The sequence below is a fragment of the Euprymna scolopes genome, chromosome 32, assembly GCF_053919585.1.
Source record: "Euprymna scolopes isolate OS-2025 chromosome 32, ASM5391958v1, whole genome shotgun sequence".
Classification (NCBI taxonomy): domain Eukaryota; kingdom Metazoa; phylum Mollusca; class Cephalopoda; order Sepiida; family Sepiolidae; genus Euprymna; species Euprymna scolopes.
The window spans coordinates 84,090,777-84,112,619 of record NC_136513.1 but is presented as its reverse complement, the minus strand read 5'-3'; the positions used below and the strand labels follow the sequence as shown (position 1 = coordinate 84,112,619).

The window sequence follows — 21,843 nt, the reverse complement described above, 5'->3', positions numbered from 1 at the left end:
CCATTCTTTATCTGTGCCAAAACCAAAACGTAGATTCCATGAACAAAGCTTCTTTCTTAGAAGTGCACACCTGTGGAACTCTGTTCCGTTTGCCTGTTTCCCACATGACTACAACCTGGATGTCTTCAAGTCCAACATAAACAAATTTCTGATGAACCGCCCCCTTATTTTATCAAATTTCAACACTAATGTACTGTACATGCAATAACCCTTATCCCTAAGTAGCTTCCGGGCCTTGATAAATGGTGACCACCTTGTAAAAAAAACAAAAAAATGTTTTTTTCTAAACAGTTCACTTCTTGTAAGTAAAAAAAAGATACACAAACTGAGATCGAAACCAAAACCTAATGACAATGCACCAAGTACCATAACCATTAGGCCAGCTTGACATGATTTTTAAAATGTATTTTTAAACCTACTTACCTATAACATAATGTGAACAATTCACGCATGCGCAGTCGTGAAACAGTTAACAAACAGATAAAAAAATAATAACCCTCAAGTACCAATTTTTTAATTTTGACCCCGTAGCAGTGGATTTATTTTTTTCCCGGATGAAAACTGATTGAAAAGTTTTCCACACGTCTGAATACACTATATACCAAATTGTAGATCAAAAATTCGTTGAGTATATAGGTTGAGAAGCGTCCTCTCTCACACACATTCTCACTTTCATAGATATATAGATAAACAAAACTAAAACCTTCAAATTAAGTAAGATCTTTTTTAAGTGTAAAAATGAAAGGAAAGAAAAAAGAAAAAATTTGATAAAAGTTTTTATTTCATGAATTTCCAAAAAAAAAAAAAAAAAGACGAAAAAAAAAACCAAAAAACAAAAATATGAAAGCAAATGGCATTAATCTTACGGTCCTCAAGATGCAGGGATCAAATCTTGCTGTGTGAACAAAGTATCACTGGTGAAATTTGGTTGAGTCAAAAAAGTTTCATTGGATGGCTGCAATCTGCAAGATAACATGAACGCATTCAATTGGATAAAAAATTTTAACATCTATACTCCTATAAATTTGGAGCTGTGTATTCATATTCATATTTAAAACTATTTTTTCTATTTATTTAAAAAGAAAATACAACTTTGTTATATATGAGTCGTGGAATTGCATTCACTAGCAAAAGATCTAGCTAATTTGCATATTCTTTTAAACATTCATTTTAATTAATTCCCTATTAGTTTTTTTTTTTCGGTTTTCTTATGGAATGATCATTTTTAGTTAACTACTATGTGTAATTTATATTTATGTAGATATTCTACATGATTTATATTTGCTTTTTGACTTACAAGAGGTTTAGAGTGGGTAAATGCTGTAATGCCCGCGCAAATTAATTTATAAATTTTACTCTCTCTGTGTGTGTGTGTGTGTGTGTGTGTGTGTGTGTGTGTGTGTGTGACTTAGAAAAATCAAATAAGGAACAACACAACAATATACAAACAAATCATTTAATGAAATAATTTCGGAATAAAATTTGGATCTTAATCGATCTTTACATTGGTTTCGAAAATACGCCAGCACCATCCTACCTTTACATCAAATAATGTCGCTAAAAAAGTGAAATCATATTTATGCAGACGAAAATCAGCAAAACGTGAAATAATATTTGCATAAAAAGCTTATAGTAAACACAAACCTCTTTCTATATATATTTATATATGCATATATGTATATTTGTTTACAAAATTTTGCCTACCAAACTCCTCTATAGAAATGAGACAATGCAATGGAGGTTTCATTCTATATTGATAAATTTGTTATCTTTGTTAGTAGCATTGGTAGAAGAGTACACAAAGAGAAGCGAGTTGAAGTGTTCTTGTGTAGAGACAGAATTAATATATTGACGGCTTGTTGAGGAGAGAACAGCTCAGTCCACATGTGTTTATAGCTAGTAGTCGCCGGGACAAAGGAAGCCAATTAAAGGAGAAAGAAAGGGCAGTCTTCAGTGTGTTTGCATGTTGTTATGGGTGAGTGTGGGTTGTATTGACGAGAGTAGTCCTGTAGAATGATAAATAAAGTTTGTGTGAGTACATCACGTGGAAATAAAGGTGAGCTTGCTTGTTGTATTCACGTTCTGCCTAGGGCCAAAGCCTCACCCAAAGTCTGCTCCCAGACAGGGTCGGGTTAAAAGAGAGTTAAGAGTTTCAGATTTCACCTTTTATATACTCTGTCATGTGATAGAGAGCTGGCTTGTGATTGGACAAGCCAGAAGGAAATGGATTTAAAATCTCGAATCGTGAGAATTAGTTTCTGCCTGTGATGTAGCGAGTGTCGGCTGCTACACCTCCGCTACACATATGAAAACTTCATATATAGGGTATTCAAACCCATGTAAAACTTTATATTTGGGTTTTAGCCAGGGAAAATGGGTGCAAAAGTGTGTAAATTTTAAAAAATGGAAATTGCCAGGTGAATGTCGAACGATGACATTACGAATATTGCAGCAAACATGTCTTCATAAATAGTGATAAATAAATAGTTTTCTTTTTTACACAATCTGGATAATTCAAATTTTAGATTGACGAATATGATAAAAGTTGTTTACCTTATGTGCAAACCTAGAAGGTGATTCCCTTTTTTCTTCCCTGCAACTTCTTTCCCACAGGAAAGATGTTGCGAGCCTGTCTCTGCTTTATCATTATTTTCATGGCAAGTGCTCATCAATCTATAGTCTTCCCCTGTAAAACTTCCACACTGTAAAACTTGTCTAGCTACAACCACTGTACAACAATTGCTCTCACCCTCTCTGTGTCTAAATCTGAATGCAAATTCTACGAATAAAGTTTCCTTCCTAGAACTCTTCGCCTGTGGAATTCTGTTCCGTTGATTTGCTTTCCAGCTAACTACAACATGATCATCTCAAAGTCTAATGTAAACAAGTTCTTGTTGAGTCATCCCCTTAAATAATCAAATTCTACACAATTTCCACTGCTAACAATCACTATGCTGTTTTCCAAGTGTCCATCATACACTCATTAATCTTTATCCTCGAATGGCCTTCTGGCCTTGATAAGTAATGATTACCTTGTAAAAAAACAAAATAAATAAATAAATAAACATTAAAAATTATAATGACTTCACTGCATTCCGGGTAGATGTAGTTTGTTTTTAATATTATGATACCAAGGATGCTTCCCCCACCAGAGCACATTAGGAAATGAAAAAAATTGGGAAAGTTGTTGGGTGTAAATGACCCAGGACAATAGTAGGAAATGATTAAACACGGCACACAAAGATGGTCAGAAATGGGAGAGGTAGTCAGCTGAGAGTGGCGAGGCGAGTCATTTTCCACTTATCGGTCACTTTTAGACAAAAGACCGGACATAGGATTTCTTATTTTTTAGTCAATAAATTTAGTAGGCAGAGTTATTTTTTTCAGCAGTTTTTAGTATGGGAAAGTTGATAACAGTTGGTGGCTTAGAGATCCCTGAAAAAGATTGGAGTCAAAGTTAAGCAAGAGCAGATAGAGCTTTAGCAAATGGGGAAATGAACTGATCAACCAACCAACAAACAGCCTCGGCAGATTGCTATCAATAGACAATGTTTGGAAGTTCTTTGTCACGCACACTCAGAGCATAACTGATTTATACACAATGTATTGGAGTTGTGTTTTCTCTTGAGAGTTTGCTTGGTTCTGTTTCATTTTTGTACTTGTGAGCTAGTGTTTGCACCCTCGACAATCGTCAAAACAATATGGCCAGAACAAAAGATGAATAAGAAAACAGTGTTCGGATCAGCAATTGTTAAAATGGAGGTGTAATGAGAGGACATTTTCCTCTTTAATATGTAAAAAAAATACAATTTCTTACATAAATAATAATATAAAATGTAATATAAATATAAAATCTATAATATAAAGCTGGATGTGTGTGTGTGTGTGTGTGTGTGTGTGTGTGTGGTCACGAATAGGCTCCTATATGGTTGACTATTTTAAAAAACTGATTACATATAATGATAGATGTCTCGATACACAGGAATGGGTATATTTGATCTGGAAGAACAGTGGTTCATTAAAATTGTGGGGTCTGCATTCACGCCTAGTCCATAAAGTATGGAAATAAAAAACTTAAAAATTTTAACAAAAAAGGTTACATGTGTTTTTGATATAGATGTATAGAATAATACTTTGATAAGTATGTTTTAGCTTAAATAGGGATGGTATAATAAAATTGTGGGGTCTGCGTTCACACTTGGCCTCTATAGAATGGAAATAGGCACAAACGTTAATAAAGACTTTTCATATCTATCTGCGTAAGTATACTTTGATAATTATGTTTTAGTTTGAAGAAATATGGTATAATAAAATTATGGGGTGTTCGTTCGTGCCTGACCTCCATAGAATGTAAATATGTTTAACAAGGTTTTTTAATATAGATCCACAGAATATTGTGATAAGTGTTTCAGTGTGAACAGGTATGGTATAATAAATTATGTGGTTTATCTATTTTATTTTTACTTTCATCAAAGCAAAATATGCTTTGGTTTTGATACCCCCAAATTCGAAGCTATCTCTTTACAACCCTTCCTTTTCATAACCTATCATACTTTCATAAATCAGAGTCCATTTTCTGTAGGCTGTTTTATGAAGCCAGTCAACGACAGGTACTCTTGCTAGTATATATATATATGGAGAGAGAGGGAGATAGAGAGAGAGAGAGAGAGAGAGGAGAGAGAGGACTGTCGGGTGAGTTGCTCATAATATACCTTGAAGGTTTTTAGGTTGTGGCTGCCAGTGGTGATAGTCTTTATTCTTCTCCGCTCAACTTAATAATGCTTAAACTATATACGATTGAACTGGTGTACTTTTGCTAGTAAATATATAAATATATAAATAATAATATAAACTTAATCTTATAATATATAATAATATAAAATATATTATATAATATATAATAATATAAAATATATTACATTACAATTAGAAAATAGAAAGATTCTTTTTAAGCGTTTCTGGAGAGTTCTAAAAATAGAACAGAAGAGTGTTCTTTTTCCTGGAGCTCCAGAAACTTCCAAGCCAAAGTGTTTCATTTTAGAAATTCTAGAATGTTCCATCCACAACAACTATGAATAGATGCTAATAGCGTCATAACTTCAGTTATTAAATCAGTTCTGAGAAGGAACGCTATCTTGGGGCAACCTTTCAACTATTTATGACTTTGGGCTAATTTTTCCTGGGATACAATCCGGTCGTAAGGAATTCCTAAAACAAACCAATTGCAAACACCCTCACAAAAAAATTGGACTCTTGGTAAATATTGATTTTCTGATCTTATATTCTGACCGAAGTAAAATATTATCATTTCTCACCTTTTTTTCGATATATGTTGTGTGTCTACCTCTAGACATTGTTTTGCACATAACAGAGGATGAATATGGTTTCGCAATATAATATATATTCCTGACCTGAAGGCCGAGTTGTTATTTATTTGCTCCTCCACCGAGCAAATTAGGCACAAGGCCGATGTTTAATGTGAGGAGTGAAGGGGAAATGGGGACCAACTCCCCAGGGAGTAGGGGAGCTGGATAGTGACAATTGGTATGAAGGGTTGCCCCTACATTGACCAAGGTCTTATATGTGGGGTTTCCCCCACATATGGTCTTTGCTTGAACTTTGGTGTCCAGCCCCGCAGGGGGGCCGGGCGAGTTGCTCGGTTTCTAGGCTGTAGTAACAATCTCTCTATTCGGTGTCAGGAAGCTATTCTCCAAAGCATTATCTCCTCTTTTAAGAGAAAGGAATTAGTTTATGACTAATACCATGGCTAAATTGTTTGTATAATTTTCTTTTGTTACCTCTTTGTTGCTTTTTTTATATTCAAATAACTTCAAGTTCAAATGAATATCGCTTAAAGGTGACCAGATAAAAATGTATTTATTGAAGTAAAAGAGAATATATACTTACTCTGAGTCTGTCAAACTGAAGAGTTTCTTTGACTGGACAGCTGAGGGAAGAGCCAGAGTCGAAGCCGGGGGTGAACTTTTCTGAGCGTAACCATTCATTTTGGCAAACATATAACGTAACACACGTTCTTTTTGTTCCCAAGTGAGGTCACTAATGGCGATATCTTTGTCAATGTTCGAACTAGAAATAGAAGGAAGAAAACAAAAACATTTTTTTTTTGTTTATTTTTAGTATTTGTTGTCAATAATTTTTTTCATCAATTGATTCGTAATTTAATTAGATAAACTATTTTTTTTTCAGATGACTAATTTGTATTTGCTTTTAAAATTCAGGTGGTCAATTCGCATTTAATGTTGATGAGCAATTTTTTCAGTTGAGGAGATTAATTTTTTTTATTGAATGTAAGTGGTTTCTTTTGGTAAAATTTGTGGTACTGGAACATAATTGTGAACCGGACGTATCTCAGTGTTGCATGAGGAACTAATCTCAGGTTACACCGCTAGAGTAATGTCCCTCGGCGGTGACGGACCTGTATTGGAGATGATGGTGCGAGAATAAATAAGATGCCTCTAAACCACGTGTACGCGTTGTGTTATTTTCATGAATGGGAATCCACATGTAAAGATATTGAAACACTCAGCACTCACTTGACTTTGGCCGGAACATGACGTCAACAGCCAAGTTATGCCAAGCGTCGCCGATAAAATTATAACAACGCTACATAAAAGAAGATAGTAAAATGAATAAAGGTAAAAATGTAGAAACCAAAAATAAAAAAAACGACCTACTGTAATTTGGTTTTTATTATTATTATTATTATTATTATTATTATTATTATAATTATTATAATTATTATTATTATTATTATTATTATTATTATTATTATTATTATAATTCTTCTTATTATTATTATTATAATTATTATTATTATTATTATTATTATTATTATTATTATAATTATTATTATTATTATTATAATTATTATTATTATTATAATAATTATTATTATTATTATTATAATTATTATTATTATTATAATTATTATTATTATTATTATTATTATAATTATTATTATTATTATAATTATTATTATTATTATTATTATAATTATTATTATTATTATAATTATAATTATTATTATTGTTATAATTATTATTATTATTATTATTATAATTATTATTATTATTATAATTATTATTATTATTATAATAATTATTATTATTATTATTATTATAATTATTATTATTTTTATTATTATTATTATTATTATTGGCTCACAAGAAGCTTTCACACAGATCATTAATGATCTCATTGAATACAGCTTGTGGTGTTCCCTGGAAGCCGAGTGACAACAAGTCTCTCCTGATTTTCCAGTACTCTCCACCTCTTTCGATAACATTTGCAAATAAATTTGTATTATCGCAACAGCTGCTTGCCATTGATTTCTCGTTGGCAGCGAGCATTGGTCTTTCTTTACTGGAATTTGAGTGGCAATAAACCTTCCCTAGGTAGAGTGGAGGTCTGGTCAGTGCTCACTCCCTGGTCTTTCTTTCCTTCTTGACTACTTGGCTATTCGGTTTCACTCTCTTTTTGGGGGTGGGGGGGAAAGAGGCAATGATGTGGTAATGGGGAGATGGACGTGGGGTTAGAGAACATATAGGTATGCAGCTTCAATGTTCTTGGCTCCATATTATTATTATTATTATTATTTATTTATTTATTTATTTTTAAAAATTTAAACAATAGGTTAGAAGGAGCAAAAATTAATTTTTGGGTGGTCAAATAATTTTAAGGAAATGTTTTCTGCATGATTTCAAGAAAGATGTTACTCACAAAACTGCTGCAGTTTCAAAATCGTCATGCACGTCATTTGTACTAGATTGCGCTTTATTGAAGGTTCGGACCTTGGGAAAATGTGTTTTCCCTGAGTTGGCTTCTAGCATTTTGTTTTGGTATGCAAGTTTGGCGTGATTGATGTAATTCGCTCTACAAAGGAAACAAAACAAATTACAAAATAAGTCACAGACAAACTAGAAACAGTATTAATTATTAAGGCATGAACTCAAAAAAAAAAAAATGTGCAGACATCTTTTTTAATGCCAGATCATTCCATAAGTTCTGTCCGAATTGTAGTCCTCTGAAATCTGATATTATATTAAATTATATTCAAAGGCTTTGACAATGCAGTTTATGGAAATACTATGGACACGAATTAGTGTATAAAAGAATATTGACAATATTAGAAGGAATTTCAATAATTTCAATAGTTTTAATAGAAAAGAGATAATAGAAGGTCTCACCGAACTGTTGCCGATATGTCTTTTTTCCCTGATGAAAAGATTTTATTCTCGAAAATTTGGGATATCAACACATACCATCCTGTACGATACATTATGTTGATAAATAAATGTAATACAATTGAAAATTATTAAAAATTCCTTCCTTTCACACTATGCACATTGCTTCAAGCAAACTACAACATCCTTCTCATCAAATTTTTATATTCTTTATTCAGCGAAAACAACACATATTGCTACTTCTACTATTTAGGACTATCGCTGCAGGGCTCTATGTAAGGAGGTAAGCAAATAAATACAGCTGAGGGAATCAATACTTCTTTTCCGAATTTATTTTCCTATGTGTTTTAATCATACAAAATACATATTAAAATATTCCTTAATTTTTCGATTGAGTTATGTTTGAAAGAAAAATTCGGCTTCGATTATAGCTGAAGGTACACAAGTTATATATATATATATATATATTCATAAGTTTTGGTTTCAGTTTCGATTCAAGCTGATGCACGAAAGTCATATGGATATATTATTTTATTTTTGAAATTACAACTTTATAGTATATAAAAATCGATAGAACATTAACTCTATAATAGTATGTACAAAATCTGCAAAAATTAAGATATCATAGTTAAGCATACTTTATGACCAGGCTATGCTGGGTGTTCCTGCTAGCTTAGATAAATATTTTTGCAGTTTTAACAAAAGAGCTACAATAATATCATAGCATCTCCATTTATACTGAACATCTACAGAATGCCAACATCGATATATTACACATGAATGAGTCCCTTGTGGAATTTCCACAGGTCCTGCTATTTATTATTATTATTATTATTATTATTATTATTATTATTATTATTATTAAAATTATTATTATTATCATTATTATCATCATTATTATTATTCACTCCAATTATTATTATCATTATTATTATTATTATTATTATTATTATTATTATTATTGTTATTGTTATTATTATTATTATCATTATTATCATTAAATCCCTGAAATGGTACAATGAAGGAAGCAGGTAACAGGAAAGGAATTCCAAAGTCTAGCAGTTCAAGCGAATAAACTAATCGAGTAGAAGGTTTTGCAGCATCTATGTGAGCAGTGAGATGTCTGTTCACATCACATTTAAATCCTTGAAATGGTACAATGAAGGAAGCAGGTAACAGGAAAGGAATTCCAAAGTCTAGCAGTTCAAGCGAATAAACTAATCGAGTGGAAGGTTTTGCAGCATCTATGTGAGCAGTGAGATGTCTGTTCAGATCACATTTAAATCTCTGAAATGGTACAATGAAGGAAGCAGGTAACAGGAAAGGAATTCCAAAGTCTAACAGTGAAGAGGTGAGCTTTTGCTGCTTGTTGGGTTTGTTGGAAAATATTTACGTTAAGAAGTACAATTGCTAAGATTTTATCAAAGCACTTTCCATTAAAGTAATTGTAAAACAAATACAGACATGTTAATCACGCTTCTTTCTTTCTAAGGCTGTATCGTTAATCACACAAAAATACCTGCTAAAATATTTCCCAGTTTTGGGATTTCTCAAATACTAGCCTGGGTGCCCGGTGTAGCCTGCGTGTTTGGAGATGTTTGTTGAGAAAAAAAACAAAAAGTGGTAGTAGGCAGGCAAGCTCGAACCCATATCGCGAAGGAGGAAAAAAACACAAAAAAACAAAAACGTGACGTCTTTTCTCTTGCGCCCATCACCAAACCGGAAGTGACGAATGTTTAAACTGAGGCTAGTCAATCAAAAAGAGGGGATGACTTTTAAAAATATCGGCGAAAAAAGCGACCCCTCCCTGCAGATAAGTGCCCAGTTGAGGGTGAAGAAACTAATGTTTTTAGCCAATTTTTCGATATTTGTCGGCCGAAGGTTCGAGCTTGAAAATGATACCTATCTGGTGAAAATCCGTGGCCTGTGTAGAAAGTTTTTGGCAAGACACACACACACACACACACACACACACACACACACACACATTTTGCCTTTTATATATATAGACAAGCAGGGGTACCCGGCGTTGCCCGGGTTTTTGTACGTAGATCAAAAAAGAAGGCTCGAAAACAAATATTAAAAAAACAAACGAAAAAAACAGCGAAAAAAGTTTTGGGAAGGAGGTAGGCTCGAACGTTGCCCAGGTGTCTGTGGGTGTGTTAAAAAAATTAACAAAAACAAAAAAAAAAAAAAACTTGACCTCGATTGGGGGGGGGGGGGCATCCCAGAGGTGTGTGTGTAGATAAAAAAAAAAAAGCTCGAATTAAAAAAACAAAAAGTTTTGGAAAGGATTTAGGCTCAAACCCGAAGCCTCGAGGTTAATAGTCTGAAGACGTACCGTAAGGCCAGAAGCCAGGGACTTTTAATCTGTCGAAAATGAGCATTTAAAAACGAATGTCGTTTTTCTGGGTCATAGGAGCAGTAGCAGCAAAGAAATTCAAAGCGCGAATTTTGTCATCGTTGTATAAAAGCGGGTGAAATAAAATATTTTTACAACCACGTTTCATAAGTGCGAGATATTATGATCTGTGTAGCATACAAAAAGTTATAAGAATGAGCGAGCAAGCCGAAAAACAGCAGGAAAAAAGCATTTGGCGAACATACATAAAAAATGCACACACACAAACGCATTTTCGCTTTTATATAGATAGATGGCAAATATGCTTGAAAAACTTCTATTTAATTGTTCTAACTATCTGCAATTTGCAATTAACAACTGACTAGATTTTTTTGCTTGTTAAAAACGGGCAAAAATTATAGCCGTTGACTTAGAATAAGTGCTTTATGACAAACTTCTAGAATAAATGTGGTATTATGCTAACTAATCCTGGTTAATCCCTAAGAGTGCATCAAGCATAATTATACTAAAGCTGCGTTAATCAACATTTGTTTATCCACAAAATATATGCTAAATATTCTTTAGTTCTTGGATTGAGTTATGTTTGGAAAGCATCCATTCTAATTGTTTTGTAACGTACACAAAAACCAGAACCTTTTATCTGTTTGTCAACTGTTCCACAGCTGCACATGCACGAATCGTTCACATAACAGATTACTTATGTTAAGAATAAGTAGGTTTGAAAACACCTTTTAAAGACCGCATCAAGTTGGCCTAATGGTTATCGTACTTGACTCACTGTCTTTAGGTTTTGGTTTTGATTTCAGCTTGAGTATTTTCTTTTTTTCTTACTCACAAGAAGTGAACTGTTTAGAAAAGACATAATACTCGCATGTACATGTCTCAGTTTCTGTGTGAATTAAAATATAATATTTATGTGAATTTTATGACTGGGCGGCCTGCTAGTATTTAACCCATTGTGACATGCTTATTGTTGAAATTGAAGAACAGATGCCACATACAAATTTATTTTGTGTAGAATATTATCCACTACATTATAGACAGATTTAGACCTTACAATTCATCCTAGGAGAGAAATCATCACTGTTGCCATTATCATTAGAGGAAGTAGTTCTTATTTTTCCCTCTAATTCATAACTGCTCTCACCACCATCACTCTACACCACGTAAAATTATACACAGTAGACTTGTATTGTCCCATCACCCTTATTAACTGAATCATAAACTCATAGAAATAACATTCACTTCTGATTTGCAGATTCAGAAAATAATGATTTCTCCCTACGCAAATTCCACTCTTTCTCATTGGATGCCAGCTGTAATTATCTAATTCCAGATTTTAAACCTTCAACAGAAAGGAACGTACATGTATTATACAACATGGCGAATGCAATGGCTAAATGGTTTGCTTTTTGGGAGGGCACCTTCTTTTCCTCCTTCATGTTACAAGTTTGAGCCTGCTTGCCTACTATCTTGTATTTTATTTTATTTTATTTGCACCTTTATCCACCTGGGTGGCCTACTGCATCTAATTTTTTTTTCTTCCCCCCCCCTCCCTCACTGCTACTTTTTTTCTACTGGGAGTTGTTCAATATCCTTACTACACCACTTATCTCCACCCGTTCTTGCCATGGGGAGGTTAGGGGTATCCATTATGATAGCCGTTCTTACCATGAGGAGTTGAGGATGTCTATTCCGAAAGCTATTTGTAACATGAGGGGGTTGAGGGTTGGGCAGTGGAAGCAGCAGCAACAACAACAACAACAACCGTAATTTCATTTATTCGAAGGGGCATGCTTCTACCGGGCTATGCCGGTTAGCGAGTACTGCTAGTATATAATAATTTGATTGCAGAAATTCCCCTCTGGACCAGAACAGAAAACCGTAGCATTGGCGGACCCTAATCATCATGCCAAAATCATCGGCGAAACTATTGTTGACATCTCCCTAAACAATAAAAACTACCACGCCATGATAGTGGAAGTAATTAAGGACCTGTTCATTGATATGATTATTGGAAAAGACCTCCTAAAACAATATAAAACTGTGACCCTGAAATTTGACGATCCCAGAGAAGAACTTGTTATCGGAGCAATGGGCAAGAGGGACAGTTTTCCATGTATCAAAATTTCTCTTCCTCCCCTTTTCTCTCATCTTTCTAAACGGACGACCCCTATTGCCACCAAATCTCATCATCACTCATTCACTGACAACATATTTATTAGAGAGGAAACTGACAGAATGTTGAGGGAAGGCATAATAGAGCCCTCTATATCTCCTTGGTGAGCCCAAGTTTTAGTGACCTCTAACAAGAATCAAAAAAAAAAAAGACTACAGCGACACCACAGATGCGACATACAAATTTATTATGTCTACACTATCAGCCACTATATTATGAACGCCATCTTACTCACATTTATTTGCTATATTAAAATCCTAGATTACATCCTAGGAGAACCATCACCACTGTCACAAACACCTACAGTAGAAGCAGCTGCTATTTTCCCTCTAAATAAAAAGTACTCCTACTGCTCCCACTCGACACTGGTACATATTCTGCATCCGTATGTAGAATAGCACCGTAATTTTCTGCCTCATATACTTACACAGATATCATAAACTTTCCTGTCCCTGATTCCAAAATGAATGATACTTCCCTCCTCAAATTCATTGGCTTCGACCAAACTATTAGTCCATTCCAGAATATCAATCCTAATTCAAAAAAGAACGCTTCAGAGATTAAAACAAGCATTGCTTCCCTGATTAGATTAGGCACTCATTCAGATAAAATACCTACATTAAAACATCAAAGCATCTTCATAAGCCACGAATGCTTTCAGTAACGCATTAAATATGCTATACATGTTAGCTATGATAGCGTGAGACATGTTTTGTGTTTAACTACATAATGTTTTCCCACGCCGGCTGATAGCCACTATTTCTTCTTCCTTTATTTTCAAAAACTAATATTCCAGAATGACGTTTCACAATGATTACATGGGCTTTGGGTCCTGGATATGACCTTAAACTATATCCGATGGTGAGGCTCCAGCTTACGGGCTTTGGGGAATGTAGAGCCACCCTTTAATTGCCATTGCTCCCAGGTCCACTCTGACCCGGAGTGGTAGTACCTGTTAGGGTCCCAACTATGGGTTAAATAGAAACCGACTTGAAAAAAAAACCCCAAAAACAAATATATTCTATTAAAATATTTTCAGTACTAGTGCACTTATTGATCCATGCTGAAATAATAACGTTATTATTTAAAAAGCCATTCTTAACATGGGGAGGGAAGGGTGTTTTGTACCTGTTCTGTACTTTAACCTTACAATTGAATAAAAAACATATCATAAAACTTTAATTAAACTTGGAAATACGATTTAAAAAATAGCGCAGATCAGTAAGTGCACTATTTTTTTTTCTATATTTTTGAGATACGCAAATCCCGATTAAATTGTTTTTTTTTTACTATTTCACCATAATTTTATTTCCACGAAAATAGTTCACTAAACATAATAAATTGTTTGGGCCTATTTTCCCCCAAATTCATTTCCTTTCAGGTATATAATCGATATTTCTTTCATAAATTATACAATAATTCTGTTTCTCTTGTCTACCACTTAACATTTAAAAAAGTTTACATTGTTTCAATCTCTAAACTGTTGTATTTAATAAAAACAAAATCCTGTATCTATTGTTCAAATTTAAAAAATAGAATTATTTATTATTTAAAGAAACCGTTCTCTTTATACGGTTTATTTTCTTCTGCTTACTTAAAACTATCAATTTCTTAAAAAAAAAAAATAATGAAAAAAACAAAAAGCGTACATTTTTACATGTGAATACGGGATTTTTTTTTTTTTTAAGTGATAGAGGGTTTAAGAGTTCTTTGGCACCTTAACTCCAGTCTTGCCAACAAAAATACCAGGTCCTAAACCATACCCTGAAAAATACCCTGAACCATACTTTGCCTGACAGCATAGTCCGCACGAGCCACATAACACTGCGCCCACCCCAATCACAAAATGGCGTGTCAATTCCGAAAGCCGTTCTTAACATGAGGAGGTTAGGGGTGGACCATCAACAAAAAAACAAGTTATACTTTAAATTTTTACGCAGAGAGGGGGGTGTGCATGCTACCACCATGCAACGGCGGTTAACGGGTCCTGCTAGTTGTTTGCGGCTGTCGGATAACGATTTTGCTACAATAATAAAAGAAGCAAAGGATCTGTTTAAGCCGGTTAAAAGAAAAAAAAAATGTGACATAACCGAGCGAATCGGAAATAGGTCAAAGCGATAAAAAGAAGAAAAGACAATAAACAAGAAATTCGATATCATGTGTGATCTAATAATATTTTTTAGAGACATCGGAGGAAGTGGGGGGGGGGCGGTATAAAAAGGGGTGTGTAGAAATAATAGTCATTTTTTTTTATAATCTACTAGCATGGGTGTCCGGCGTTGCCCGGGTGTTTGGAGGTGTATGCTGAGCAAAAAAAAAAAAAAAACGGTCAATTTTTTTAAACTTTGACCTCTATTATGACCCCTTAACATTTATTGTTTGGGGGTCAAATCAAGTTATTAAGTTAGATCCATGTCCAAGGGACCTATATCTAAAATTTCAAGTGTTTAGACCCAAAATTGTCGAATTGTTTACATGTCAAGAGCAATTGCCCTAGAAAGGAAGCCTTTGTCGAGGGATTCATTAATCCTATGAGATATAACCGTTAAGCACATCTGCTGTAGATCTGGCAGAACGGAAACCATATTGCATGTCACTAAGAAAGTTATTTCTGCTGAGATGGTTGACTACTTCTCTATTTAAGCTTACCCATATTACTTTATAATTTTGATTTTTTTTTAAATAATAAACATGTTTTTTTCCTATATATTTATATGTTTATTCGCTAGGTAAACGTCTAAACATTCTTGTAAAAATAAACTTTATTCAATTTTATTCTTTAGAAAAAATAATTCATGAGTATGCTAAAGACAATTTTATCAAACAAAGTCAGTTTCGTTTAAGAAAAAGAAAAAAAAAAAAGAAGCCAACTTCATACTTGGTAGACGAATCTGACCTCGATGTCGATTGTCCAAACTCGTTCCATGCGTACCACCACTACCAGACGGCCGAAGGAATCCGACAAAAATACCCAGATGAAAACTGGTTTCAGATAACTGGACTTATCCGCAATTTTGGGAAAGGTGTTAGCCATTTGGCATGAATGAACCGCAATGGGCCGTTGTCGGGGACACGTTTCCTGTTGGGTGTTCTCATCCAATTTTGTAGTCTTCGGGTTTGAGAGTTTCGAAAATAACCCAGACATAAAAGACTCGACTATGAATACAAAACTAGGTATTTGTTCAGAAAACTGCGGACTTGATAATGTTCGTATGTCCTGGGGTCATGATGAATATTTGTATTAGGTTCTCTGTCACGACGAATGTTATCTACCCGAAGAGGAGGCCTATGACGGTTACCATAATGTAATTCTTTTTGGGTAGGTCACCATTTCGGCGGATCCCCCTTTTGGGGAGTCGTCGAAATTAATAAGACTGGAGTAGTAGAAACCGACCTGGGAATAATAATAAAGAAACAAAGGAACTTCCAAACGAAACGGTTTTATATTCATTTCAGCGTACAAGTGGTATCGGGTTATAGAAAGTTTGTGATTTTCATTTATGTTCCCTGACTCTGGAACCACTCGCGTCTCCGTCTTTTTTGCTTCCAACACTTTTTGTATCTCTCTTTTTGTCTTTCCCACCAGAACTGTTCTCTGTCCTGATTGGTTACAACCTCTGATCACATTTTTGAGGAAAGGAGGAAGGAAGGAAGGGGGAAAGGGAAGAGTAGAGAGAAAGAGACATGTCATGGAGAAATAGTAGTCTTGGCTTCACTACCGGCTTTCTATGTGATCACGTGTCATTCTTTCTATCCTTGGCACACGGGTGGGGACTATTATTATCTCTGTAACAACAAAGATATTGAAATGCTTAAATGGGTACAACGATTTAACAAATTTGATTTATACACAAACTCTTCGGAGATTCCCAATATCGAGGAGATAAGACCCTACTACAAAAAGTTAGTCGATGAATATTTGCCTGGAAAGCTTAAGTGGTAAGAAGTTTTCAAAGTAGTAAGAATTGACCCATTTCCTATTTATTTTATTTTTTATTTGTATTTTATTTTTTTTTTGTATTTTTTTTTTTTTTTGTATAATGACAGAAAAATATCAATTATTGGAAAATGATAAAAATAGAAGAAAAAAAATGAACCCCCCCCAAAAAAAACGGACAAATTACTATCGAAAACGAAAATGGCAGTATAAAAATTTAAGTTTTAAAAAGAGACAAGAGTGTAGCGTATTTTTTTTATTTACAATGTTTTCCGAATAACTTTTCCTCAATATCTGAACTTTTAACTACCGACATATTTTTAAAATTTATTTTTTAACCGATTGTTCTGTAATAATCGTCTAACGGTAAATATTCAGATACGTTACAACAGACAGACCACTCTAATTTGTTTTTTTTAGAGGTACGAGGTCGCTGACAACGAATCTGATGATCAAACCCGGAGCAAATTCACCGTTTGCATGGTATTAACCCCTGAACCCACAAATTACTTTCCGCCATTTTACAGCTTCCGTTTACGCTACGCGCGAGCGCACGGTGACATAAACGACGGCAGTTGAGTGTGTCTTCACGTAGCAAACTGTCTTTTCACATGGCGTACGAATCTTTGGGGGAGGGTAATGTCGGAAAGAATTTTTTGTTTTCAGAACAGAATTAATTTTTTTTTTTTTCATTGGCGGATAATTTAAAATTCGAGGAAAAATTTGTTTAAAACAAAATTTAAAAAATACATTTTAGTACTTGGGGGGTATAGAACTTGTGTGGCTTAACAGGTGCTTCTGCAGTTTAATTAACCGTTCTTCCGTAAGTAACGCGCCGACATTTACCGATTAGAACACCATTTAACATTTTTAGGAGATTTTACTGTTTACATTGGGCGAGGAGGCGGGGAGGGGGAGTGTTGGAGAGTCACGTAAATTATTTGGCATGAAATGAATTGGTACTTGATTACGAGTGTAAACCCTGCGCAAACATTGATCTATTTAGCCATGAAAAACTTTTTCAGGCCAAAAAAAAAATGTTTTTTACGCCAAAGAAAATGCCAAATTGATTTTAAACTCCAAATTAATCGAGCGTGTTTTCTGTCTTGACTTTTTTTTCTTTAAGTAAATTTCATTCATACTTTTATTTTGTACTCATTTTTATTTTAAATTTATTTTTATTTTAATTCATTTTAAATTAATTTTTATTCTATTTTCTCCACTAAATATTTCTTTTGTACATTTGTAATAAAAAAAAAAAATGCTTACGCAACTATTTGAGTGGACAAAGGACTTTTCTCATAATTTCCCCCAAAGAACGAAAAATACTTGCATCTACGATGCAATGTAGAGTTTGTCATCAGGAGTTCACTCTCATAAAGTATCGTGCACGAAGATTTTTCGGTGCAAAATTCATAAGAGTCAGAAGACATCCATTAAAAAAGGAAACTGGATATAATTTTCGTGTTTTTATTCAATGTAACATGTTTATTCAGCTCGAAAAACATACAGTGTTTACCGATGTATTGGAAAATTCAAAATGGCGCCCAACTCTCTCTTTAACACGGTAAGTACGGGAAAAGGTATTATAAATAATAAACTAGACAAAATACTGTTAGAAATTCCCTCAATATATGTTACCGTGACATAAGTTAACATATATTCGGTGTTTTTTTTTAATAGTATTTTGTCTAGTTTATTATTTATAACACCTTTTCCCAAACTTACCGTGTTAAAGAGAGAGTCGGGCGCCATTTTGAATTTTCCAATACTTCGGTAAACACTGTATGCTTTTCGAGCTGAATAAACATGTTACATTGAATAAAAACACGAAAATTATATCCAGTTTGGTAGAAAAGTAACTTATCTTGCCTTTGATAACATTCATTTGTTATATATTTGTTTTTTTGACAACATTTTCGGATCTATGTGTACAGTAATACAAACCCAAATTGGGTATCGAACCCGTGTCAAATAGGTGGGAAAATATTCTACGTTTTGTCATTTAGTATGTGTAAAACTGTCGAGTTTATAATCGATTTGGCATTTTCTTTGGCTTTTTAAAATTTCTTTTTAGCCTGAAAGTTTTTCATGGCTAAATAGACCAATGTTTACGCAGGGTCCACACTCGTCATCAAGTGCCAATGAATTTTGGCAGAAAAATAAATAAATACAATAAATAAAATAACGGTAAATTTGTAGATCAATACCCTCCCCTAAATCAGCCCCCCTCCCCAAGAAATGAGATTCTACTTTTTAAAGTGACTAGCAGGGCCACCCAGCGTTGCTTGGGACCGTATAAAACAATGAGAAAAATGAATTTGATTTTGAACATACCTGTTATTCTTAGGATAGAGGAATCTTTGGTATCTATGTATCATTTGCCATCTCGAGCAAAAAAATATTTTACCTACCCTAGGACGGGTATTACACAACATATGTATGAAATAATTGTACCTTCCCTAGGACAGGAAATTTACAGCACATATATGAAAAAAATTATTTTCCTAGAGCGGATATAGATTACATATTTAAAATAATTTACATAATTTTCTGTTGTGCTAACTTTTCTGTATTTCACGGGTAAGAGTTTGTTTTTACATCAGAGAGCTATAGCGAAGAAGCACCTTATTTCTTATATAAATGTTATACTACTCAAATATATTACATGATATTCGGTTTTGATTACTTTTATGTACGTCACAGGTAAGATTTTCTTTGTTTTTTATATGGGGAATGTTAAGGAGGGGTGCAAGTGAACTAATGTCCAGGCAAACGAAAATAAACAATGGAATCTCCGGGAATGTAAGCAGAGGTGCAAGCGAACTAATGTCCAGGTAAACGAAAATGAACAATGAAATCCCAAGGATTTTGGCGACCTGGATCTATGACGTCAAATCGGTCATGGGTCAGACCGAAGAACTGGGTTAAGAGGTCGAAGAGACATCAATAAAAGAGAAAAGATATACAAAGCAAGGAGATAGTCAGAGAGACGGACAGCTGAGGGACACAAATTGTCACAGTTCGCGCCCACCCCTACCACAACCCCCCAACAGCCGTTATTGTGTTGAAGTGTATATATAAAATATATCGTAAAACAAACTAAGTCTTTTTTATAAACAAAGTGTCTCATAAATGAATTAACTGTCCATTTTAATCGCTAGATGATCACCGGCCAGACACATAATATGTAACAGTACTATACAATACAAATACTTATTTCATGGGTAGGATACTGTACAAGCACCTTTTTTTCTAATTTAAAAATGAAAGAACTCGATACTTTAAGCAATTTTCTGTTGTGCTAAATTTTCTGTACATCTAGAGTAAGAATTTGTTTGTTTTTCATCTGGGTACTATAATGAAGAAGCACCTTATTTCTCATCTATAAGTCATACTACTCGAATATATAATGTGATTTTTGGTTTTAATAACTTTTATGTTCCTAACAGGTAAGATTGTTTTTGTTTTTTCATATGAGTATTATACTGCACAAGTACCTTATTTCTTTGGGAGGATACTGTACAAATACCTTATTTCTAATATAGAGATGAAACTACTTGATGATTTTTACATAATTTTTTCATATGAGTACTATACTGTACAAGTACCTTATTACTTAGAATTTCTTGTATATAATTATATATCTTTTTTAAGTGACTAGCAATATAATACATTTAAAAAGTAAGTGATCATTGTATGTGATTTTTGGAATATAACCTCTATACAAATATACAAACATATACAATACTTAAAATTCATAATGATCAGTTAATTAATTTAGGAGTGAATCAAGCACATACAAATATATAAACATACACATACTAAAATGCATAATGATTGGTTAATTAGTTTAGGAGTGGATTCAATAATATAAATATATAATTATATACACATAATGAAAATTCTTAATGATCAGTTAATTAGTTTAGAAGTTAATCCAATACATACAAATATATAAAGATATACACATACTGAAAATTCATAATGATCGGTTAATTAGTTTAGGAATGAATCCAATACATAGAAATATACAATCATATACACATAATTAGAATTCATAATGATCGGTTAATTAGTTTATGAGTGAATCCAATACACACAAATATATAAACATATGCACATACTTTAAATTCATAATGATCGGTTAATTCGTTTAGGAGTGAATCCAATACAAAACGCCATTACTTAATGTATTTACATAATTTTTGGAATGTAACAAATAAGCCGATATATAATATATCCTATATATTTTGAATATGACATTTTCGTTACCTAAATCAAAAACATTCTTCTGTATTTTATTTTAATAAACGTGTTTTTTGGGTTTTTTTTTACATAGGCATCACCACTTATCAAGGCCAAGAGGCCACTCGAGCATAAGGGTTAAAGAGTGTACAGTAGAAATTGGACAATATAGTAACCGTTAGTAATGGAGATTCAGTAAATTTGTTAACTCATATGGAACGGCTCATCAAAAACTTGAAGACAAACATATTGTAGTCAGCTGGAATGCAGAAAAACGGAAGACAGTTCTTGTAAAATTATTTCATAACATTTAAAAGGCAGGAATATCGGAATGTAAAAATAAAAGAAATGGTGGAGATCGAAGCTACAACTGTGGTGTTAGTAGTCGGTCACGCTATCCACTGCACCAAAGGGGCAACCGATTTGAATTATTGTGAAGTAACTAAATAAATAGATGTCTGTTTTATAGGACAACACAAGCGCAGAACGACGCCATTGTATTATGCTGGCCAAGTCCTGATTCTTTTCAATTTTGAACCCCTTAGCAATTATTTTAACCAAGTAAATACCTCTAATAAAATTCTGCACTAAAAATGCAATCTTTTGAGCTACTGCGCACCGTCCAGTGATCTTCGGTCTGGGAGGAGATACAATTTGAAAAATGGACACACACACACACACACATAGTGAGACTTATATATTAGATTTAATTTTTTTACCTACAAATGTGTCAGATCATTTTGAGACACCCTGTTAATGTTACCAAAGGCAAGATAAACTACTCTTCTACCTACCTAGGTAAGTTTTGTTGTTTCAACTTATTTTAAAGTGTTTTCACTTCAAAAGAAATTGCATGTTCACTCTGTTCAGTTAGGATTGAAAATAATCATTGCTGCCATAAGCCTCGCATGGG

The 21,843-nt window shown here is 33.6% G+C and overlaps 1 protein-coding gene and 1 pseudogene across 1 annotated transcript in view; one reads left to right on the top strand and one right to left on the bottom strand.

The window, feature by feature from the left end:
• Nucleotides 1-760: 760 nt before the first annotated feature.
• LOC145256457 (basal body-orientation factor 1-like) overlaps nucleotides 761-21,843 on the bottom strand; it is an 89,773-nt gene continuing 68,690 nt past the window's right edge. The window contains exons 10-12 of the mRNA XM_080115385.1: nucleotides 7,741-7,893; nucleotides 5,908-6,087; nucleotides 761-962 (exon numbers count right to left, since the gene is read on the bottom strand). Of these exons, the coding sequence (XP_079971511.1) occupies nucleotides 872-962; nucleotides 5,908-6,087; nucleotides 7,741-7,893 (424 nt within the window). The 3' untranslated portion in view covers nucleotides 761-871. The remainder of the gene's footprint in view (nucleotides 963-5,907; nucleotides 6,088-7,740; nucleotides 7,894-21,843) is intronic.
• On the top strand, nucleotides 12,538-16,688 carry LOC145256068 (inositol oxygenase-like; annotated as a pseudogene).